The 20,595-nt window shown below is 48.0% G+C and overlaps 1 protein-coding gene across 1 annotated transcript; it reads right to left on the minus strand.

Annotated features, from left to right (window-relative positions):
• Positions 1-933: 933 nt before the first annotated feature.
• On the minus strand, positions 934-20,221 carry SORD (sorbitol dehydrogenase). The gene is made up of 9 exons (XM_036389933.2): positions 20,055-20,221; positions 16,628-16,661; positions 15,753-15,917; positions 12,781-12,940; positions 9,933-10,051; positions 9,676-9,741; positions 4,470-4,645; positions 3,527-3,648; positions 934-2,031 (listed from the first exon to the last, which is right to left on the minus strand). Exons 1-9 carry the CDS (start codon positions 20,112-20,114, stop codon positions 1,866-1,868), a joined length of 1,068 nt encoding a protein of 355 aa, XP_036245826.1. The 5' UTR covers positions 20,115-20,221; the 3' UTR covers positions 934-1,865.
• Positions 20,222-20,595: the final 374 nt, after the last annotated feature.

A 20,595-nucleotide genomic window follows, 5' to 3' on the forward strand; every position in this document is an offset into this window, starting at 1 on the left:
GTTTGCATTGGCTTCTTCCAGCAGTGTCAGTCCTTCAATCAGGAATCAGTTGTACTTGTTCAAGTAATGCCTGGCTTTGCATCACTGCTGCTTTTGCAGGCTGTGGTTGAGCTCAAATAAAGCTGATTGAAGTCTTCAAACACTTTCTTGCCTCCTGTGGTTGGGTCTTGGTCACCTGGGGACTTGTAATACCTGTGGCATAGTGCTGGCCTTGCTCCTGGCACAGAGCATTAACTCCAGTCCACTGGAAAATGGGCCAAGCTGGAGAGAGTTTCCCCTGCCCTGGTGACATACATGGAGTCAGGGGTGGGGGATCACAGGCACAGCCCCACTGATTATGTCCACCAGCCCTCCTGCCCCCCAGCAGTGCCCCTGCAGTGTCAGTGCCCCCAGCAAGACCTGCTGAGGGAGCAGATCAGACAAGGAGCCCAACCAGCTGAGCTGTGGGAATAACTCCAACCCTCAGGATGCTAAACAGCCCCCTAAGACTACAGAGAGCAAGTTTCCATTTCCCAGTAAGAACAACCTTGCAATGGCCACTGGTTTTCCAGCCATGCCAATGGGGATCCCCACAGGACAGGAGTCAGGATGGCCAGTGAATCCCCAGCCATGCCAACAAGGTTCCTCCCAGCATGGGAATGTGCTGAGCACATATTTTGACCACTTCTTCCAGCTACAGAAAGTTCCCTGGGGTTATGTCTCATCCCTGTAAAACTCAGCATGGACTTGGGGCTTTCCATCTCTGCCAGGATTAACTTGGCCACATCTGGAAAAAACATGAGGTTTCATTTGCAAGTGGTTGGGTCATTTGAGGTTTCACAGTCCTGCCAACACTGAGCTCAACCTGCACCCTGGTGAGGCTTAGGTCTGTACAGTCCCCTGCAAACCCCTCCAACCCACCACCCCACACTTCAAGGGACACACTCTGGAAGGTCTCAGGCAGCCAGAATTTATTGAGGAAAATTCAGTACCAAGGAAGGAACTGATCTCTCAGTACTAAAATTAACATGACTATAATCAAATATTAGATTTTTTTCTATTTCATTAGTACCTTGTTTATGGCTCACAAACTCAGCAGGAAGGCTTGTTATTCCTAAATAATTTTGATTTGTTTGCAGTGGTAAAACCTTTGAGTGATGCTCACTCAAAGCAGTGGTGAAACCTTTGAGTTGATGCTTCACCACATGTCCCATCATGTCTCATCTGTGCTCCTTTCCATGTCAAAAGCAGCTGTGCCCCCCAACAGCCCCTTCATGGGAGGCACATGAGGACAGGCTCTCAGCAGTCCCAGTTTCCCTGCCTGCAGTGGTCCCACGAGGAGCTGCTGGGGGTGACACAGCACACATGGTCCCAGGTGGCCTCCAAGTTTCACAAAACCCGAGTTCTGAGCTTTGAGAAGAGCGTGGAGAGAATGACCTGAATGTGCCAGTGCTTCCCGTGCAGTGGGGAGGGCCAGGCTTTGTTCCACAGGCTGTCCAGTCCCTGAGCACCCATGAGGAAAGGGGGGATATTCACCTAGAGCCATTTTGTATCCAGGGATTGCCATGCAGGAAATGCTGCAGCCAGGGCAGTGCAGGACAGGAAGGGGGAGTGCCAGCACCTCCACCCTTGCTGTGCCACATGCCAGCTCCTCCCTGGCATGGAGGAACCTGGCCAGGCTCTCCTGCACATGTAGACTGTGAAGAAGAGCCACCAACTGTGCAATCCATCATCTCTAATTCAGCATTTTGATTCAAACTATTGGTTGTCCATTTGTAGTAACCCGTTAATGCTCTAATGGTGTCTCCCAGTACCATTCACCCTCACTACATGTGATTTTCTAGTTACAAGCAGCAGGGAGGATGAGGGCAGGGCACTGGGACAGCTCAGGGGTTCTGATCAGTGGGGTCACACTTCAGCATGACTTTGACCCCCTCACCCCTCCTGGTGGTCTCAAAGGCCTCCAGAGCCTTCTCCAGAGGAAAGCGATGCGTGACCAAGGGCTTGACGTTGATCCGCTTGGATGCCAGAAGAGAGATGGCCACAGGCCACCTGCAAGGGAAGCAGAGAGCAGGGGATGAGAGCAGCCACTAGTCTGGAGTCCAGGAAAAGAGCATGGAGCAGCCTGGATCATCACAGTAATTTCCCTAGCCCGGGGAAGTTTTGCCTGCAAAGAATCTTCTGGTGTCTTGTCACCATGATATTTTATGAAAAAATCCCTTGGCCAGGATTTTTTCTCCTGAGAAGCTGGGAAGCTTCAGCTTCTCCATGTTTTGCTACTTTGGAATGTGATTTGGAGAATTGTTTACCCAGCATGTGAATTGTTTTAATTTAATGTCCAATCACAGCCAGCTGTGTCAGACTCTCTGAGTCTGTCACAGGTTTTTATTATTCATTCTTGTTTTAGCCTTCTGATGTCTCCTTTCTCTTTCTTTAGTATAGTTTGAGTATATAATTTTCTTTTAATATAATATAATATCATAAAATAGTAAATCAGCCTTCTAAGAACTTGGAGTCAGATTCTCATCTCTCACCTCATCCTGGGGACCCTCACAACACCACAACAGTGTCTGGTATGGGAGATGGGACAAGCCAACAGCTCTGGGCTGTTGAGCTCTGAGAAGACAGGCACTGCTACACAGGCAGTTGAGAGAGTAAGTGAAATCACAGGAAGCAAATGAAAATCACAGGAAACTACTACTTTGGAAGGCCTGAATAAAAACCAACACTGCCATGCTCTGCTCTACTCTTGCCCAGCCTCTTGCCTGCACACTGACCATGGTGGAGCTCAAATTCATGGACTCAGTGCAGGGAGAAAAAAGGAAAAGCCTGAGCCAGCTTCCAGCCTCTTCCCTGGCACAGAGTCCCTCACAGGGATTGTGCTGCCACTTGTGACTGTGTTTGCAGGGGTTCAAGGAAGAGGGAAAAGACAAGGATCTGACTCCACGTTTCAGAGGGCTGATTTATTATTATTTATGATATATATTATATTAAAACTATACTAAAAGAATAGAAGAAAGGATTTCATCACAAGGCTGGCTAAGAATAGAAAAAGAAAGAATGATCAAAGGCTTGTGGCTCGGACAGAGTCTGAGCCAGCTGACTCTGATTGGCCATTAATTAGGAACAACCAAATGAGACCAATCACAGATGCACCTGTTGCATTCCACAGCAGCAGAAAATCAATGTTTATATTTTGTTCCTGAGGCCTCTCAGCTGCTCAGGAGAAAAAATCCTAAGGAAAGGATTCACATGTCTGTGACAGCCACTCTGTTCAGAATCATAGAAACACTGAGATTGGAAAAGGCCTCCAAGATCATCAAGTCCAACCTTGAATGGGCCAAATTAGAGCAACAGGGATACAAAGGGATGCAGCATCTAATCCCAAACCGCCTACTTAATAACACTTCTCATTTTAAGAAGGAGCATGACGACATCCCATAAATCCTTCCTGGAGAGCTACAGATTAAGAAAAGAGACTTTCTCCATCAGCAAGAAAGTAGAATTTTCACTTGGAGACACATCAGCCCCCCAGGACGAGACTCACGTGTTGCAGTAGCGGAATATCCCTCGGATGTCCACCTCCCGCACGGCGGCGTTCACGATGGGCACCGTCACCATCTCAGGCCCCAGCCCCACCAGAACCAGGGTCCCACCAGAACGAGTGGCCTGCAGAGCAAACACACAAACAGGTTACATTCTGCAGAGCACAGTTGCAGGAGCCTTTGTAGGGTCTGTCAAAAATAAAGGCACCCTTTGGTGGCTGCAATGGACTGCCTGGGGCACAGCAGGGAAGCCCCAGGGAGAGGCAGGATGCTGTCAGGAGTCTGTAAGAGTGAAACACATGGTAATCAAAGCAAAAAACGCAATCTTTTGAAAATCTTTGAAGGATTTTGGAAGGAATACAAAATTCCTCTTCTGAAAACCCCATTCTGAAAAATGGCTGGCATTTAGGACTACAAAAGGTACTTTGGGATTTCAGTGGGAGAGATTTGCAACTAAGAGCTTGATGCTCTACTGGAATTTCTCTTTTTGAAGTTTGTCCCATTCCCCTCCTGTCCTTTCATTGAAACTCCTGAAACTCCATATTAACCTTCCCCCCATCCTCCTGTTAGGATGTTCATGGCAGCAAAACATCCCTTTCTTAATTGCTTCTTTCATTCCTTCTGGAATTAATTTGCTTGATCACTCTTCTTATTTGGACACAACTTCAATGGAAGCTGCTATCCTACTCCCTGGGCTTGGGGATCTTACTGGAGTCTCCTTGGTAAGTGGTTAAGCACCCAAGCATCAAATCAATTATCCCCACACTGATGTTAACCCTTTAATTATCTCTCCCAGTTTATTGTCTAAGGAGCAGCTTCTCTGCCCAAACCAAGCCCACTTAAATTAAACACTGTGAGAGTGAAATAGGTCATTCACTGAACCATCCCAGAAAAAAACCAGACCAACACCATCACTGGTCTGCCTTTGGAACAAGTGGTACTCACATAAATTCCAGCCTGGATACAGGCTTGCACTCCTGTGCACTCCACAGTTATCTCAGGCATGCAGCCAAGCACACTTTCCACTTTGGAGGCCACCTCCTGCGGGGTCTCATTCTTCACCTGGATGGTGAAATCTGCCCCCACCTCCTTGGCTTTCTGCAGGCGAGAGGCAGATAAGTCTGTGGAAAGAAACCCAAACCAAGAATTGGAGTATTATGTGAAAGAGGGGCAAGAACCTGAACCTGGCATCTGCTCACTACATGTGTGCACAGGACAGTGCACCACCAGAAGAGGTGAGGATTCACCCCTTCTTGGCAAGCAGGGAATGATCATAAAATCCTGGAATAGTTTGGGTTGGAAGTGACTTCAAAGCTCCACTCCACTTTGAAGTTCCATTCCCTGCCATGGGCGGCTTCTCTTTGGTTCTGCCAGAACACTGAGAGTGCATCAAGGCAATAAACATGGCTATGGACAGCACCAAGGAATCCTTCCAACAGGAGACAACAGGCTCAGAGGGTCATTAATGGGGCCATTTCACTTCTAACAGCACCCAATGAGAACAGACCATGAGCTCTCCAAGGGCTTCCTCAAGGAACCCTCAGCAGGTGCCTTCAGCTGAGCAAGCTGCAGAATGCATTCATTGTAAACACTCCGTGTGTCTGCACTGTCACAGACCTGTTCTGCTCTTTACCCTCCTTGTAGCATCTCTCAGACAGTTTCTGTCACAGGTGAATGAGCAGGCAAGCCCATAAAAAAAAAGGGAGTGGATCTGGTAAGAAGGTGGACCTGAGACACCCATTAACACGGAGCAACAAAGCTGGTGATGATAAACATCTGTGAGGGCATGGCTGTACTCTGTACTCTGTTCTGAGGGATCTTGACAGGGCTGCAAGTATCACCTGAAGATCCACAGGGAGTTTGAACCAAGCTGTCCTGCTGAGGCATCCCACACCCCCAGAGGAAAGCCACCTATTCCTCTCCAGGCACCACTGGTAACCAGGCCACCTCTGGAGATAAGGACATGGACAGCTGAGGAGAAGAAGTGGGATTGCCCAGGAAGGAATCACCTTTTTTCCCTACATTAAAGCAGTGTCTACAGGGGTCTGCATGCTGGCACTGGAAAAGATATAACAGCCAAGATTTCCTAGACCCAAAATTGAGGGGTGGTCTCCTCCCAGAGGTCCTGAGCTTGAAGACTCAGAAAATGATACCTGTGGTAGGGGCACACACAGCAAAGAGGAAAACACCCCTCTCACCAGGGCACAGTCTTCAGAGAAGTCAGTGATGGGGTGGGGTGAAAACATCAAGGGAAAGAGGAGGAGGATAAGGCCAGTTCTCCAACATGAGCCACTCTGACTCAGCTGCAGTCCTGGGAGTGAGCCAGAGGCTCTACCCTGCCCATCCCACAGCAAAAATGATGGAAAAATGATGGCACTCACTGGCAGGGCAGGGGATGGACAGGCACTCACTGGCAGGGCAGGGGATGGACAGGCCCCCACGGGTAGCTGGAAGGCTCAGGATGCCAACTGTGGGCACAACTGCCAAGCTGAGCACCCAGGAGAGCTGTGGAGGGTGTTTCAAGAAGGGGTAACAAAGGGTAATAAAATGCAAACAAAAGAGGAAAAGCCAAGGCTGAAAAGAAAGGGCAGCATCACCCTGGAAGCCCCAGCATGGGCTCGTTCCTGTGGCTGCAGGAGTCATCTCTGTCCCTCTGAGCATTGGGCTCCAGGCCCATGCTTGACCCAGCTGAGCTGCACTCAGAGACCTCTCATGCACCAATTGTATGGCCAGGAGCTTTTTGAGGCACTTCAAGTGCCATGAAACACTTTGGCCCAGCATGGTTGGTGTCTCCCAGACTTCAGTGTATGGCAAGGAGACCACAGGGGTTAAAGAGTTCTCTCAAGTAATGACTAAACTCCCTGTGAAGTTTGGTATCACAATACCAGCTCACAGCAGACACAGAGTCTGGATTCTACCATTTTTAACATCTCCTGAGTCACTAATGTATTTTAAATTATAAATATATATTTAAAATATTACACATGTATAATATATAAATATTAGAGACATTCTAGTCTATATTTTACATATTTCATACTTTCTCTCTAGCAGAAACAATCCACAGGCAGTGCCCTAGAGTAACAAGGCAGCCAGTGCAATTTAAAGTGGCCACAAAACCACTCCCAGGCAGCAAAAAACCCCCTCATCTTCCCTGTAGCTGGCCTCTAGTTTGTGAGCTGCTTGGGAAGGAAGCCCTGGCTCTAAGCAGCACATGGAATGCAGCAGCAACACTGTCAGCCCTGGCCAGGGCTGCAATAGCATCCCAGTACACCTGAATCACCAGGAAGCACTTAGTGAAGCAGACAGATCTGCAGGTCACTGCATTGTTCAGAGCTCCAGACACCTGTGAGTCTTGGGAAGGATCAAGCCCTTTGCACTTTAAACCCACATAGCTCTTGGGAAACTGGTCAATTAAACAATTAATGGCTTGCGTCTTGCCTCTAGTCAGAAGTTTGTTTTCACTTCCCAGCCCCTGGAGCTAATTAAAGTTTGGTTTGCTTCCAGTGAAGTTATCAAATTACCCTTAAGCTTCTCATGATGGTTTATGAGCCAACTTAACAAGCAAATAAATACTCTTGATTATTCTCAGATTTTCTTTGTTCATCTTCTTTCTCAAAGGAGTTGAGCTCTGTACAGTTACTCACCTCCCTGACCTTGAATTCCAGGGTTTCTGGAGGCATCAACACCCAGATCTTCAGATTCAGACAGAACAAGGAGAATAATTTCCCTTGAGCAGGAATTATTAAGTGCACTTTCAGTGACAGTGCAATGCAGGACAGCCCAACACGAGCACCTAAACTGTCCCTTCACCTACTGGGGAAGAAGGCTGATGAGGAGAAAAGCAGCTTTTCAGAGCAACAGCAAGGCAGGAGGACAGGAGAAGGTTGCCCATTCTGGAGTGGAGTGGATTGGAGAAAGACACAGATCTTTTGGAAGAGTAGGTGAGAAAGACATAGATCTTTTGGAAGAGTAGGTGAGAACCCATGAAACAAATTGATCTTCTCACCCAACTGGAGTCCATGAAATATATCAAACACTCCAGGCAAGCCAAGACAGAAGTTGTAGGAGGTGAGTTCTCACAAAAAAAAAGCTTTTCTAAATATTTCTATACCTGTAAGAAACTTGTGAAAACAAACACAAACTTTTAAAGCCATAAGTGCTGCACAGACAAAGCTCCCCACAGACACATGATAAAAAACACAGGGCAATGACTTCAGATAATCTGGTGGCAAAGTACAAGAGGGCCTCTGTGGGCAGACAGGCACCTCACAGGTGTTGGCTCCTAAAGCCAAAACAAAAAGCAGTTCCTTGAGACAGGCAGCAAAATCTCCAGCAGCACAAGCCAAACCAAACCCCTTCCTCAGCTCATGTCACACTCAAATATTTGACTTGGGACAGCACCTTCATGGTTTGAGCACCTCAGCCAAACCCCTCTCGTGTGGAAGAGACATCCAAGAGGCAGAATCAGCACCTAGGCTAGCACAGAAAGATAAGAAAGGGTAATTCCATGTACTCAAGCTTGCTGATCCTACAAACCAAGCAGCAGGCACCTCTGGTGGCACATGACAGCCAGCACATGACAGCCAGCTCAGCTTGCCAAGGTCCCCATCAGGAGCAGCTCCTGGTACCAGGGGGAAGACACACCCATTCCTGGAGCAGGACTGAGGGGCAGGCTGAGCCAGCTGCCTCAGCCCCACCAACCCCACTCACCAAGCCTTCCCCACCCAGGGAATGGGACACCCCCAGCCCCTGCACAGCCCAGCTGGGCACAAGGTTCCTCGTGCATGATTCAAGAGGCAGAGCTGTTTTTCCTGCTACAGCAAATATCATCCTCAAATGACAACACTTCACAAAATCTGAGGTGTGGACCAGCCACATCCATCAAGCACACACACCTGCAGGGTGAGGCCAGCACAGCTAAAAATGCCCTGGACTCAACAGCAAAGGGATTAAGGGAGGAAAAGGCCTTGTGTTTTCTGCTTTGACCTCAGCTACTACTGAAGGATGTTTCTGTTTCAAGAGGGTGGGACCTGAATTTTATCTCTTGACCCAAAGTAGGTCAAGCAATACAGTAATGGAAAGGTCAAAAATACATCTGGCTCATAGTATGGGAGGTGAATAACAGCCTACTGGAAGGTCAGGAGCCTTTAGGGCTTTGACATAAAAACTGCAGCAGTCAGTGCTCAATGTCCAGTGGCCCCTCTAACTGCTCCTCCTGGCCATCACCACTCAGAAAGACTAAAGACTCATGGTGGGAGCTGGAAGCACCATTTCCAGACCCTGTTCAACCCTCAGGTGAAAATTTCAACCAGAAAACATCCTGAGGTTGCTCCAGCTCTCCATCCTTCTGGGAAAGCTACAGAGAGAGAGGGCCTGAACCTTAGAGGAGAGCTAGGAGGAACTGGGCTAGGTCAGCATGGCAAAAAAAGGGAGGGATGGAATGGCTGTCTCAACAACCTGAAGGGCAGCTGCAAAGGTGATGAAGACTCAGTTCAGTTCTTCCATAAAGGGGGAAGCTCTATAAATGACAGTTTGTGAGTGGACCCTAGAAAAAGCTTCATCATTAAGAGATGCAAACCTGGAAAAGGTATCTATAAAGATGAGATCTCCTTCCTCAGAGATTTTCCTGACACAGCTGGACAAAGATTCCTGCAAACAGCAGCTCAACTAGAAATGTCCAGGATACAGTTATGCAAGGAATGCCCATTTCTCAAATGCAGAGACCCTGAAAAGGCCATTTCAGTCATTGTGGATAACCAGTGAAAAATGAAACCCCCAGCAGGAGCAGACAGAAGGGCAGAGAAAGACAAGTGGAGAAGCACAGTGTGGCTGCACACAGAAAACAGTGGGCAAATGCTGTCTGGGCCATCACCTAGCATTACCAGAGATAAAAATAACCTAAGATCAAACCTGCCTGGAAGGGTGGTCAGGTACTGGGACAGGCTGTCCAGGGAAGTGGTGGAATCACCATCTCTGGAACTGTTCAAAAAACATGTGGATGAGGCACTTAAATGGACATGGTTGGGCTTGGCACTCCTGGATCAATGGTTGGACTCCATGATTTAAATGTTTTTTTCCAACCTTAATGATTTTGTGGTTCTGTATGGTGGGAAACAGGCACACTCTGAAAGGGCTAAAAAGGACTTACCTGTAACTACCACAGCTGCTGCACCCATCATCTTAGCAACAATCACATTAACGAGGCCGATTGGTCCTGGGGACAAAGGGGAGCAAGAGAACATGTCCCACTGCCAGGCAGCATCAGCCCCACCTCTGACAACCCAGAGCTTTGGCAGCCCCTTTGGTTCCCCTCATCCCTTCCAGCAGAGCCCAGAGGCAGAGCCTGAGCCTGCCCATACCCTCCCAGCAGGCAGGGAAGCCAAGGACTGACTGTGCTCACTGTACCAGAGCCAGACACGAAGACCTTGCTTCCCAGAGTGACTCCTGCTCTTTTGCAGGCATGGATTCCCACTGAGAGGGGCTCGATGAGGGCTCCTTCCTCAAAGGTGACATTGTCTGGAAGCCTGCAAGAATGGGACACAAGGAACAGTCACCAATGTAGTTCATGAGGGTGATGGGGAAAGCCATGAGACTCAAAAAACAAACATGGGTGTAAAACACAGTGGCAAAACACACTCCCACCTGTGGTCAGGGAAATACACTGGAATACACTTCAAGAGATTACACTGCTTCTTTCCCTCCTCTGAAGCAGCATCAAGTGCACCTGGAGCATTTTTCAGTGAGGTTTGCCCAAGCACCACACCCAGGGACCCACAAACTTCCCCACAGCAGCTCTCCGGTGTTTGGTGAGTCAACAAGGATTTCTTTGCCACTCATTCCCTTTAGAATAACCCCCCCAGTTGCATATGTACCACCCCAAAGCTGCCCTATGGCTCACCCACCAGTGAGCTCCCAGAACCCTCACCAGAGCTGAATCAGCTTTTAGAAAACATCCTGCTGCCAAAGGTGAGGCCACCAGGAAAGGCAGCCAGATCCAGGTCTCCCTTCCTGGTAACAACCAGGATCACCTTTCCTGATGCACTAAGTGTTTTAACAAGTGGACTGGTCCCAGTATGCATCCTCCCAGCAGTCAGTGGGTATCAAACATGTTTTGGACAAAACCAGCCCTGTAACACAGCCAACATAAGTGACAGAAAAAAGCAGAGGGAGTGAAACTCTTCTGAACTGCAGAAAGAAATCTCAGCCCCAAAACACTGCCCACCAGCAAGCCACCAGTGTGGGTTCTCACACTGCTCTGGGAGCTGTGCCTGCAAGGAATGCCAGCAGGGACAGGACAGCACTGGGAAGCTCAAGGTCAGATCTCAGCCAGGCCAATGTGAAGCCAAAGAAATGGAAATGATGGCTGTGAGAAGACAGCTGTAAGATATCTGCATATCCCTTATTTCCAAGAGGCTTTAAAAGTCTGACTCCAAGAGTTCCCTTGTCACAGAGTCTGGCATCATGTCTGCTACTGCTGGGTTTGGGCACTGTCCTGTCAATGGGGAGGGCATGATCCCACCTCCATCAAGTTACTCAGAGCACCCAACACAGAGTCTGTCCACCAGCAGGACACACAGTAACTGCCCAAATGTGTAACAGCTCACTGAGCTCAGCCATCATCTGTTCTTGGCAAATCTGTGCTGGCAGAGTGACTGCATGCCAGGGAATCTGCTCTACATGAGCCAGCCACAGCACTGCTGATCTGAAACTGGGAGCAGACTTTGCATCCCAAAGCTTAAAAAAAAATAATATAAAATAAAAATATAGATCTATATAAATATATAACATATATTAAATAAAAATATAAGTCTATATAAATATATTATATATAATATATTATATATATGTATTATTGATTTTTTTCCTCCAATTTGAGCAAATATTACTTTGGCTATATATATATATATATATATATATATATATATATATATATATATATATATATATATATATATATAGCCAAAGTAATATTTGCTCAAATTGAAGGAAAAAAGCAAAAACCTGGAAGAAGCCAGCTACAAATCAACCACTTCCTCTCAAGGAAAAACTTATGATGTTGTCAGAAAATGTTATTTTGATACACAGGAAATCAATGACAAATGAGATGCCAATCCCATCCAGACCAGCACCTCATCCTGACAGCAGCTCTTCGTATCTGCTTTGAAAGTTTCCTGCCTGAGGATTCCCAGGAGAAGAGCAGTCAAGTGCCTCCTTCAGACTAACATGATCCTGATTTCTGTGCCAACACCAAAGATCAATCCCAAGGATGTTCCTGCTCATGGAAGTACCAGCCCCATACAGCACTGAAAAAGAACAAACTCCACAGGTAGAGCAGCCTTAGGGGGACACTACTTGGGTATCTTTAACTCCTTGTTAAAGGCACTTAAGTGGGTATAACAAGTTTTTTCAGGTCTTTGGAGTATTCGAGGCTCTGGCACAGGTTGCCCAGAGAAATTGTGGCTGCCCCATCCCTGGAAGTGTTCAAGGTCAGGCTGAATGGGGCTTGGAGCATGCTGGCTTAGTGGAAGGTGGTCCTGCTTATGGTAGGAGATGGATTGGGAAGACCTTTAAGGTCCCTTCCAAACTGAACTGTTTTGGGATTCTATGATTTGCCAGTGTTTAAGCACAAATTTGCTTCTAAGCAAATGTGCCAGCACTGCCACAATTAATAATATACTCAAGTTTGCTGAACTGGACATGAAAATATATGTTGTAATGCTGGTAGTTTAGTGGAGACACTCAGACACATGAAAAAACAGCTCAGCAGGGCTACTGCTTTCTGCTCCTGCTCTGCTCAAAGTGGGATGACTTTGTTTCAAACCACAGAGTGGGATGTCAGCAGTCCACCCTGGTGTTTCCTGAAAAGCAGCCACAAAACTCAGCTCAAAGAATCAGACTAAGACCTTCAGGCACCAGCCTAGGAAGGCAAGGATATGAAAAGAGACAGGAGAAAAACCAAGAGCAGAGAGCAAATGGGAAAAGGAAAATAATTAAAGGGTAAACCAGTGGTAACATCCCAGAAGACATGCAAGAAATGTTTATGTCTGGCACCTGAGGGGATAAACTGTCTGCGTGACAAACCCTTTGCAAAGTGGCTGCCATCCAAGCTTAGGCATGTTATTTATGGATCAGAAAGCAATAAAACCTGTTGGGATCACATAAAGAATGTTCCAAAGGGCCAACAGGTGATTGCTGCAGCTAATCTCCCCCCAGGGGGTGTATATTTCTCTCGGTGGAGGGAGCAGGGACTGACTTGTAGCAGTAGCTTGCGCTGTGCTTGTAGTAGCGGCACAGGTTGCCGTCGTCGGGCGGCGTCGCGCAGAAGAAGATGGTTGGGGACAGGTTGTAGCGCCCAGATTTGCAGAATTCATCCATTTCCCTCGGCACACCCGGCTCGATGGCCACACGGTCACCTGCCAGGATGAAAGCAGATGCAGGGGGTCAGGGACAGGGTGGCACACAAGCAGGAGTAGCACCAAAAGCCACAGAAAGACTGGAACCATACGGGCTGGAGGGACACGAGGAAGGTCTTGCTGCACACACCAGGCTGGTTCCCAATGCTCCCTTTACAGCAGCCTCATGTGAAAAATACCAATCACTTGTTTTTTAAAATTTTAAAAGTTTAATTGTAATAAAATGGTTATGAAAATAGTAATATAATTATGAGTAATAAAAATTTGAACAATTGAGATTTAGGACAATACAAGACAATAAGAGCAAAGAGTTACAGACGATCCAGGTACTTTTTTCTGGGCAAAATAAGCCTGAAAAAGGACCCACCTTAACAGAGGATTAACCCTTAAAAGCAACAGCCTGTTGCATATTCATACACCTCATACATGATGCATAAATTCCATTCAAACACAGGATTCTGTCTGGTCAGTGTCAACTTCTTCCTCTTAATCCTGACTTCAGGGCTGAGAGAGGCAGGAAGAACTCGATAAGAGAGCAATAAACTCTTTCTCTGAAAGATTTAGGTGTCCTGCGGTTGCTATCTGGTGCAAGTACCTCATTCCTTCCTCAAAAAAAATATCTCACATACATAGTTTCTATTTTAACATTATGTTATAACCTAAAATTATATTTAACACACTACTTAAAAATTAATACAGCATAACTTTCTAACACAACACATATAATATTAATTTTCATGTTAATATTTGGGAAAAGCCAATCATAAAACACGCATTTTTCAAACTCATCACTGAGATTTTCCCAGGTACTTGAAAAGAGATGGTTTTTCAGAGGCACAGATGGAAGCTCAGCCCCACACACACACCTTCCTCCAGCTGCCTTGCAGCCAACCTCAGCAGATGAAGGGGCAGCCCCCAGGCAATCACTCTGTGACCAGATATTTTGCTGAATCTGTAGAAGAGGAAACATTGAGGATGGAGCAAGTGAGCTTGGCTAGCCACCACACTGCCAGCTGGAAAGGGCTGTTCCTTGGGAATCATGGAATCATGGAAGAATTTGTGTTGAAAGGGACCTTAAAGCTCAGCTTGTTCCACTCCCTGCCATGGGCAGGGACACCTTCCACTACCCCAGGATGCTCCAAGCCTTGTCCACCCCAGCCTTGAACACTTCCAGGGATGGGGCAGCCACAGCTTCTCTGGGCAACCTGTGCCAGGGCCTCACCACCCTCACAGGGAAGGAAGCTTAAGGTGCAGAACACCCAGGAGCCTGGCAGGATTTATCTGGGAACAGAGAGAGCTTGGTGCTACAGCAGAGTAGCCCAGGGTGCTGGAAGGACACATGCTGCAGGACAAAGAACTATTATTTAATTGCTGTCACAAAGCAGGATGGACCAGAGAAAACAGTGTGAGCATAGTACAACTTGCAAGGGACACAAGCCTCACATTTATTTGGCAGAGGAATCAGAGCCAAACCTCTGAGCAAAGCTCTCCACCAACAGGCTTTCAGGCAGACACAGGGATAAGGAGGATGGAAGTAAAGGGATCTAGGGATCCATCTAGGCCACTGCATCCCCTCTGAGCTGGCCAACAACAGGTGTCTGACAGGAAAGGGGCAGGACAGGCACAGAATGAGTACTCTCACATTATACACAGCTGAGAGGCCTCCCAAGTCACAGGTGGTTTGTTTGTATTTAGTAACACTCAACAACTTCTCCTCCTTCCACCACGTAAACTACATGGTCTGCAACATCTCAGGTGAATGTTGCACCTCACTGTGCCTTGCTCTGGTGCTGGAGCAACCAGAGAACAGTCATCCTGTTCTGCCAGCACTCCATGAGTCCTCACATCTTTGAGTTGTCTCTCTAGCTCTCAGCTCGACTTGGAACATTTGTCAGAGATGCTGCTCCACATGTTGTTATCTCCTTGTCCTCCTCTGGACCCTTCTCCCTTGTTTTACATCCTTTTGGAAAGAAGGAGACCAGAGCTGCATGCAGAGTTCCAGACGTGCACTGACATCCTCTGAGTCTCTGTCCCCTTCCCAACAGTAATTTGCATTTTCACTGCTGTGGAGCCAATGTTGCTATGCACAGTGTCAGAGCCAAAGCTCTCACCCCTCAGCAGTGACGGTCAGTACAACATTTTAGATACAAAGCTGGTTTTATTTGTTCTGTTGTGAATATAACTTTGTGTTTGCCTGCATTGAATTCCACTTGCATCTCCCTGGCACCTCTCTGGTGTCTCTGTAACTCTTGCTGGCTTTCTCCCACATCCTCTCCACCTTGTGTAAGTTGCTGTCATTAGCAAACTTTGCAAAATTCCCTGCTCAGTCCATTTTCTAGGATATTCATGAGCACAGTGAGCTGTGGAGGTCCCACCACAGGGCCTGGAGCAGCGGCTGCAGTGACCTCTGCACTGCAGGAGGCTGTTTGCTCCTTCAAGAGCACACACAGAGAAGAAACACTCACAGCAGGCTGCTGGCAAGAGCTATAGATGTGGTTTCTGAAGCTTTATCAAGCTTCCTTAAAAGGCACCTTGTAGCCAGATACACTCTGCTCTGCATTAAAATATAAAATACAGCCTGGCCAGCTCAACACATCCCAAGATAAAGCTACCTAAGGAATATCACACTCACACACACCAGTGGCCAAGATGGGTGACTAACAGCAACCCAGTGACACTTCTTGAAGGAGGTCACACTGTGAGTTCAGAACTTCAGATAAATTTACACAACAGAAAACAACGTAGCCTGTTATCAACACATTCTCGGAACTGATTAAGAGGAAAACAAACAAATGGGTTTGGTTCCAGATACCTGGTTTCAGATGAGTCACCCCAGAGCCCACTTTTACGACAGTCCCGGAAGCTTCGTGTCCCAGCACCATGGGATCCTTGACAACAAAATCCCCGATGCGACCGTGCTGCCAGTAGTGAACGTCGGAGCCGCAGATCCCCACGGAATGCATGCGCAGGAGGACCTCTGCCAGGAAAGGAGAGAAGGTTCCTTGTAGCAAACCAACCTTCTTAGGCACTGGGAGAGCAGCACGTGGGCCCCAGAGCAAAGGCTGAGCCAGTGTGGACACATCCAAATTTACTGGCCTTCAGTCAACACAGCAGAACTGTGCGTGCACACCTTAGGAGAGTGGCACGTTCGTGAGCCACACAAAACTATGCAGTGATTCACCAAGCAAGAAGGCTCAAAATAGGGTAAGACAAAAGATGATGTCAATAAAAATATGGTCAACAAAGTAATGCAGTTTAAGAGCAACGTTATTATTGCTGGAGCAGGAAAAACATAGCATGTCCATTTAATTTTCCCTTCTCCCAAAGCTATGATTTGAGCCCCAGAGAGTTAATGAATTGAATTTCTATCAGCCCATATGCCCATTCTATTAATGTTTAGTCCTGCATAAGATCATCTGGAATGTCCCAAGAGCCATTTACTGTGACATACACGAACTGATGGAACAGGAAGCAAACAAAGCCAGATAAAGGGGTTTATCTGTGACTGCTCCAGCTCTTCTTTTTAGCTGGAAAAGCAGCATTATCTGTTTCAGCCACACAATTGTTTTTTGGATAATTTTATACTTCCTCAGAAATATTTTATATTGTGAAGGAGCAACAAAAGAGAATGAGAACACAAAGAGAGAAGTAAAGGAAGCAGCCAGAATCAGTCATCTATAGACCTACCATTAGGACCTGGTTCTGGGATTGGACGGTTTTCCTATGGACAAAAGGAAAAAAAAGAAACATTTAGCTGCTTGTTCATATCCCTGGGAATATCTGTGGAAGCTTAGCTCTGGTTAGCTCAGGTAAATCCATAAACAGACAAGGTTTTTGGTTCTGTCTGCTCCATAAGACAAAGCTGTGCCACATGGAGCCTGCTCCTAAGCTCCCCTCATTCTCCACACTCAGTGGATAACACAGGTAGCTGTAGGAGTAAGCACACTGCCAGCTTGTAAATCCACCCTCCAAATTATTTTGTAGTAAATTCCCTTTCCCAGCCCAGACAAGAGACACATACTAAATTTCCCTGCACTGGAGCAGTCCCAAATTTCAGCTGAAATTCATCCATCCCACTGGCTGACAAAAAAAAAAAAAATCACCTTTTGTAACCAGGAAGATTCTGAACAACCTGTTCTATAAAGCTTTAATATTGCAGGGCTTATATAATTATTTTAAATAATACAACACTTTTTTTTTTACTACATAATGATAGAATAAGAGAATCACAGAATGGTTTGGGTTGGAAAGGACCTTAAAGCTCATCTCATTCTACACCCTGCCATGGGCAGGGATGCCTTCCACTAGGCCAGGGTGCTCCAAGCCACATCCTTGAACACTTCCAGGGATGGGGCAGCCACAGCTTCTCTGAGCAGCCTGTGCCAGGCCTCACCAACTTGTGCCAGTAATACATCATTTACATCTAATATTTACACATAATATAGAGATAATGATTTATACCTATTAATGTATACATTCATGTTCTCTTGTAATTGCCCTGGCACCTCTTTATGGGATGAATGACAAGACCAGAGTTAGAAAAGTGCCCCTTATTACCCTTCCACCCAAAAGGTCTGCAGGGCCCTTGCCTTCACTGAGCTCCCTCAGCTGACTCAAAGGCCAAAGGAATGATTTTGCTGGGTTTTACAACATCAGGACAATACAATATGAGGAATATGTCTCCAAGAAAACCCTCCCACAGTAGGGCCAACAATAAAACCTTAAAAATTCATTTGCTGCTCAAACTGTTCTGCATTTTAACTGTTTAAATCCCAGCATATTCCTCAACTCCTATTTTGTACTTCAGCATTCTAAACATCATGGAAAGACCAGCTCTGGAAACATGTTCTCATATGGCTAAACTGACTGAAATTTTCCATGGTCAGACTTGTATCTGCAATTTTTCTGTATGGGGGGTTTGTTTTGTTACACTGAGGACACAGCCCAGGGCATTATTTCTAAAAGAGATCAATCTAGATGTAATCTCTTTTACAGAAATGCAATAAGCACAGGATGTGGTGACACACCAGAGGTACAGACTACCTCAGACTGAGCAGAAAGTCCACAGTGAGCGATAAAGCCAACTTCTAGCTGAAAATGTATGTGTGTGAAAAAAATCCCAAAACCACTATTTTTTTTTTCTGGCAATAACAACTGTGCCCAGAAAACCTAGACACCTTGGTGGGAAGTGAATTCCCCAGCCTGATTTGGAGAAAATAGGAGTGACCAAAGTGGAGAGCACCAAAGACACAAATTCTGCTCATTGTCTGTTGTCCACTGAGAAGTTCAGAAATGGTGACTGGTAAAGTAAACACAGCAAATATTTTCTGTGAAAGGAGACATGGAAAGAGAAGCCATGGTAGAAGTATAAAACCAACAAATCCTCAATGGGCAGCAAAGAGGAACCTGTGCAACTACCTAAGGACAAGAGGAGGCTCAAGAAAAACAAAGCAAACACATTTTCACACAGCAGAGGGATCGCAGCAATTCTGCCCACGGGAAGCATGTCCAAAAATCAAGAAAGGTGTGGGAATTACAGGAAGATGGAGTCACCCAGCTTTGGGTATCAATAACAGATAACAAGTTCAGAGTTCACTGCTGAGACTACTCCTACCACCAGTGGGTCAATACCATGAGTACCATTCACATGATGAAAACAAACTTCAGGGAAGCCCAGGAGGAACACACCAGGTGCTGCCAGTGAGGCAGGAGGGCACTGGTGACCAGCTCTAAGGTCTGCAGCAGTACAAATATCCAAGGAAAACTCACACATCTGGGTGTAAGCCAGTTTAGAGACCAGCCACACAGATGTGATGGAGCCAGTGCCCACCTTGACAAGTCTCAGACACCTTTGTGAAATCACAGGGGTTTGGAAACGTGCTCTTGAGCTATAGGAAGCACCTCAGTCCTTAACCTATTTTGATTTCTTTTGGTAGTCAGGCTCCATGTGACTGCAGGGAAAGCACAATTGTGTCAAAGGTGCCTGGGAGCCACCAGGAGCCACCTACAGCACGTGTGGCTTCAGCTTGGGCGGGATTGGTAAAGAATCAACCCTTTCCCTGGTAATCATCCCCTAAACAAGGCGTGTGTCCAAAGTCTGTGTGTTCCCCAGAGCCCTCCTGCCAGGGCTCTGTGTACAGAAAGCTGCCTGCCAATGCCTGCCCGGGGAAATCTTCCTTCCCCCTTTGGCACTCACCAAACTGGAGCACACGGCTCTCCAGCAGCGCCATAGTGATTCAGCACCCGGAAAGAGCCCAGCATTAGCAGCCAGAGAGGCAGAATGAGCTTAAAATACTGAAAAAGTACAAAATAAAATTCCTCCCTGTCTGGAAGGGTCCTCCAGCACCTGCCCCCCCTGAGCCCTCTGTCCTGCTGCTCACCTGAGCTCTGACAGCCCAGAGGAGCAACAACCACCCACCCTTCACCTGCTCCCTGGGAGGGCCCGTCTCAGCTGTGACAATGGCTAATTTGGGGAAGGGGAAGAGTTCTTTGGGGATTCTGGGTGTCAGGGATAAAATATTCTCCACCCAGAGCTGGCAAACATCTCAAGATTATCTCCTCCTGTGTCCCCGAAGCGCATTCTACAGCTGAAACCTTTCCAAGATCGGAAAAACAGAAAATATACACACAAAGTTGCCAGAACTAGCTAAAAATAAATCACGCTTCCGATACTGTTACATCCTTCTAGCAGAAGGAATGAACACGCCTCTAGCATGCTTGAATGAGTGCATCTATGAATTTATTTCTCTTGCAAAAATGTTGCACCTCCCAGGCACACGGGGGCTGGTACGTTTTGTTTTGGCTTGGTTTTTTCCCTGTCCGGGTCATTCCCCGTAACGCTGTGCAGAGCCCGAAGCGGCCGCGGGCTTCCCCTCAGAGGGGATGGGAGGAGGGCCCAGTCATGGGGGACCCCCGAATTTGGGTCCCCCCCAGCCACCCCGTGCCATGGCCGCAGGCAGCCGGGGCCGGTTCAGGCTCTCCCGGGGCCGGTTCAGGCTCTCCCGGAGCCGGAGGAACCGGGGCCGCCGTGCGGACACCCCCGGTGCCCCCCGCAGGCCACGGGGCCGCTCCCGCCCCGCCGCCCCCGCCCGGCCCCGGCTCCCCGCGGCCGTACCAGGCGCAGGTCCCCGGCTCGGTGAACCACCACGGCCACGTTCTGCCCCGGCACCGCCATGGCTCGGCTCGGCGCGGCCCCGGGTCCAAGGATCGCTCCCTGCTGGGGGGGCCGCCCGTGCTCCGGCCCCCGCCCGCCCGCGGGCCCGGCACCGCCCCCGGCACCGAGCGGGCACGGCCGGCTCCGGGCACGGCTCCGGCCCCGACCCCAGCGCCCGGCACAGCCACAGCTCCAGGCCCATCTCCGGGCCCGGGTGCTCCAGCTCCAGGCCCCAGCTCCAATCCAGGCCTCAGCCCCTGCTCCAGCCCCAGCTCCAGCTGCAGCCTCAGTCCCAACCCTGGCACCAGCTCCAGGCCCATCTCCGGGCACAGGTCTCCCAGCTCCAATCCAGGCCTCAGCCCCTGCTCCGAGTCCTGCTCCGGGTCCAGTCCCAGCTCCAAGCCCCAGCTGCAGCCACAGCTCCAGACTGTAACCCCAGCCCCAGCTCCAGCCCCAGCTTTGATTCCAGGCCTCAGCCCCTGCTCGAGCCCCAGCTGCAGCC

The sequence above is a fragment of the Molothrus ater genome, chromosome 13, assembly GCF_012460135.2.
Source record: "Molothrus ater isolate BHLD 08-10-18 breed brown headed cowbird chromosome 13, BPBGC_Mater_1.1, whole genome shotgun sequence".
Taxonomy (NCBI): Eukaryota; Metazoa; Chordata; class Aves; order Passeriformes; family Icteridae; genus Molothrus; species Molothrus ater.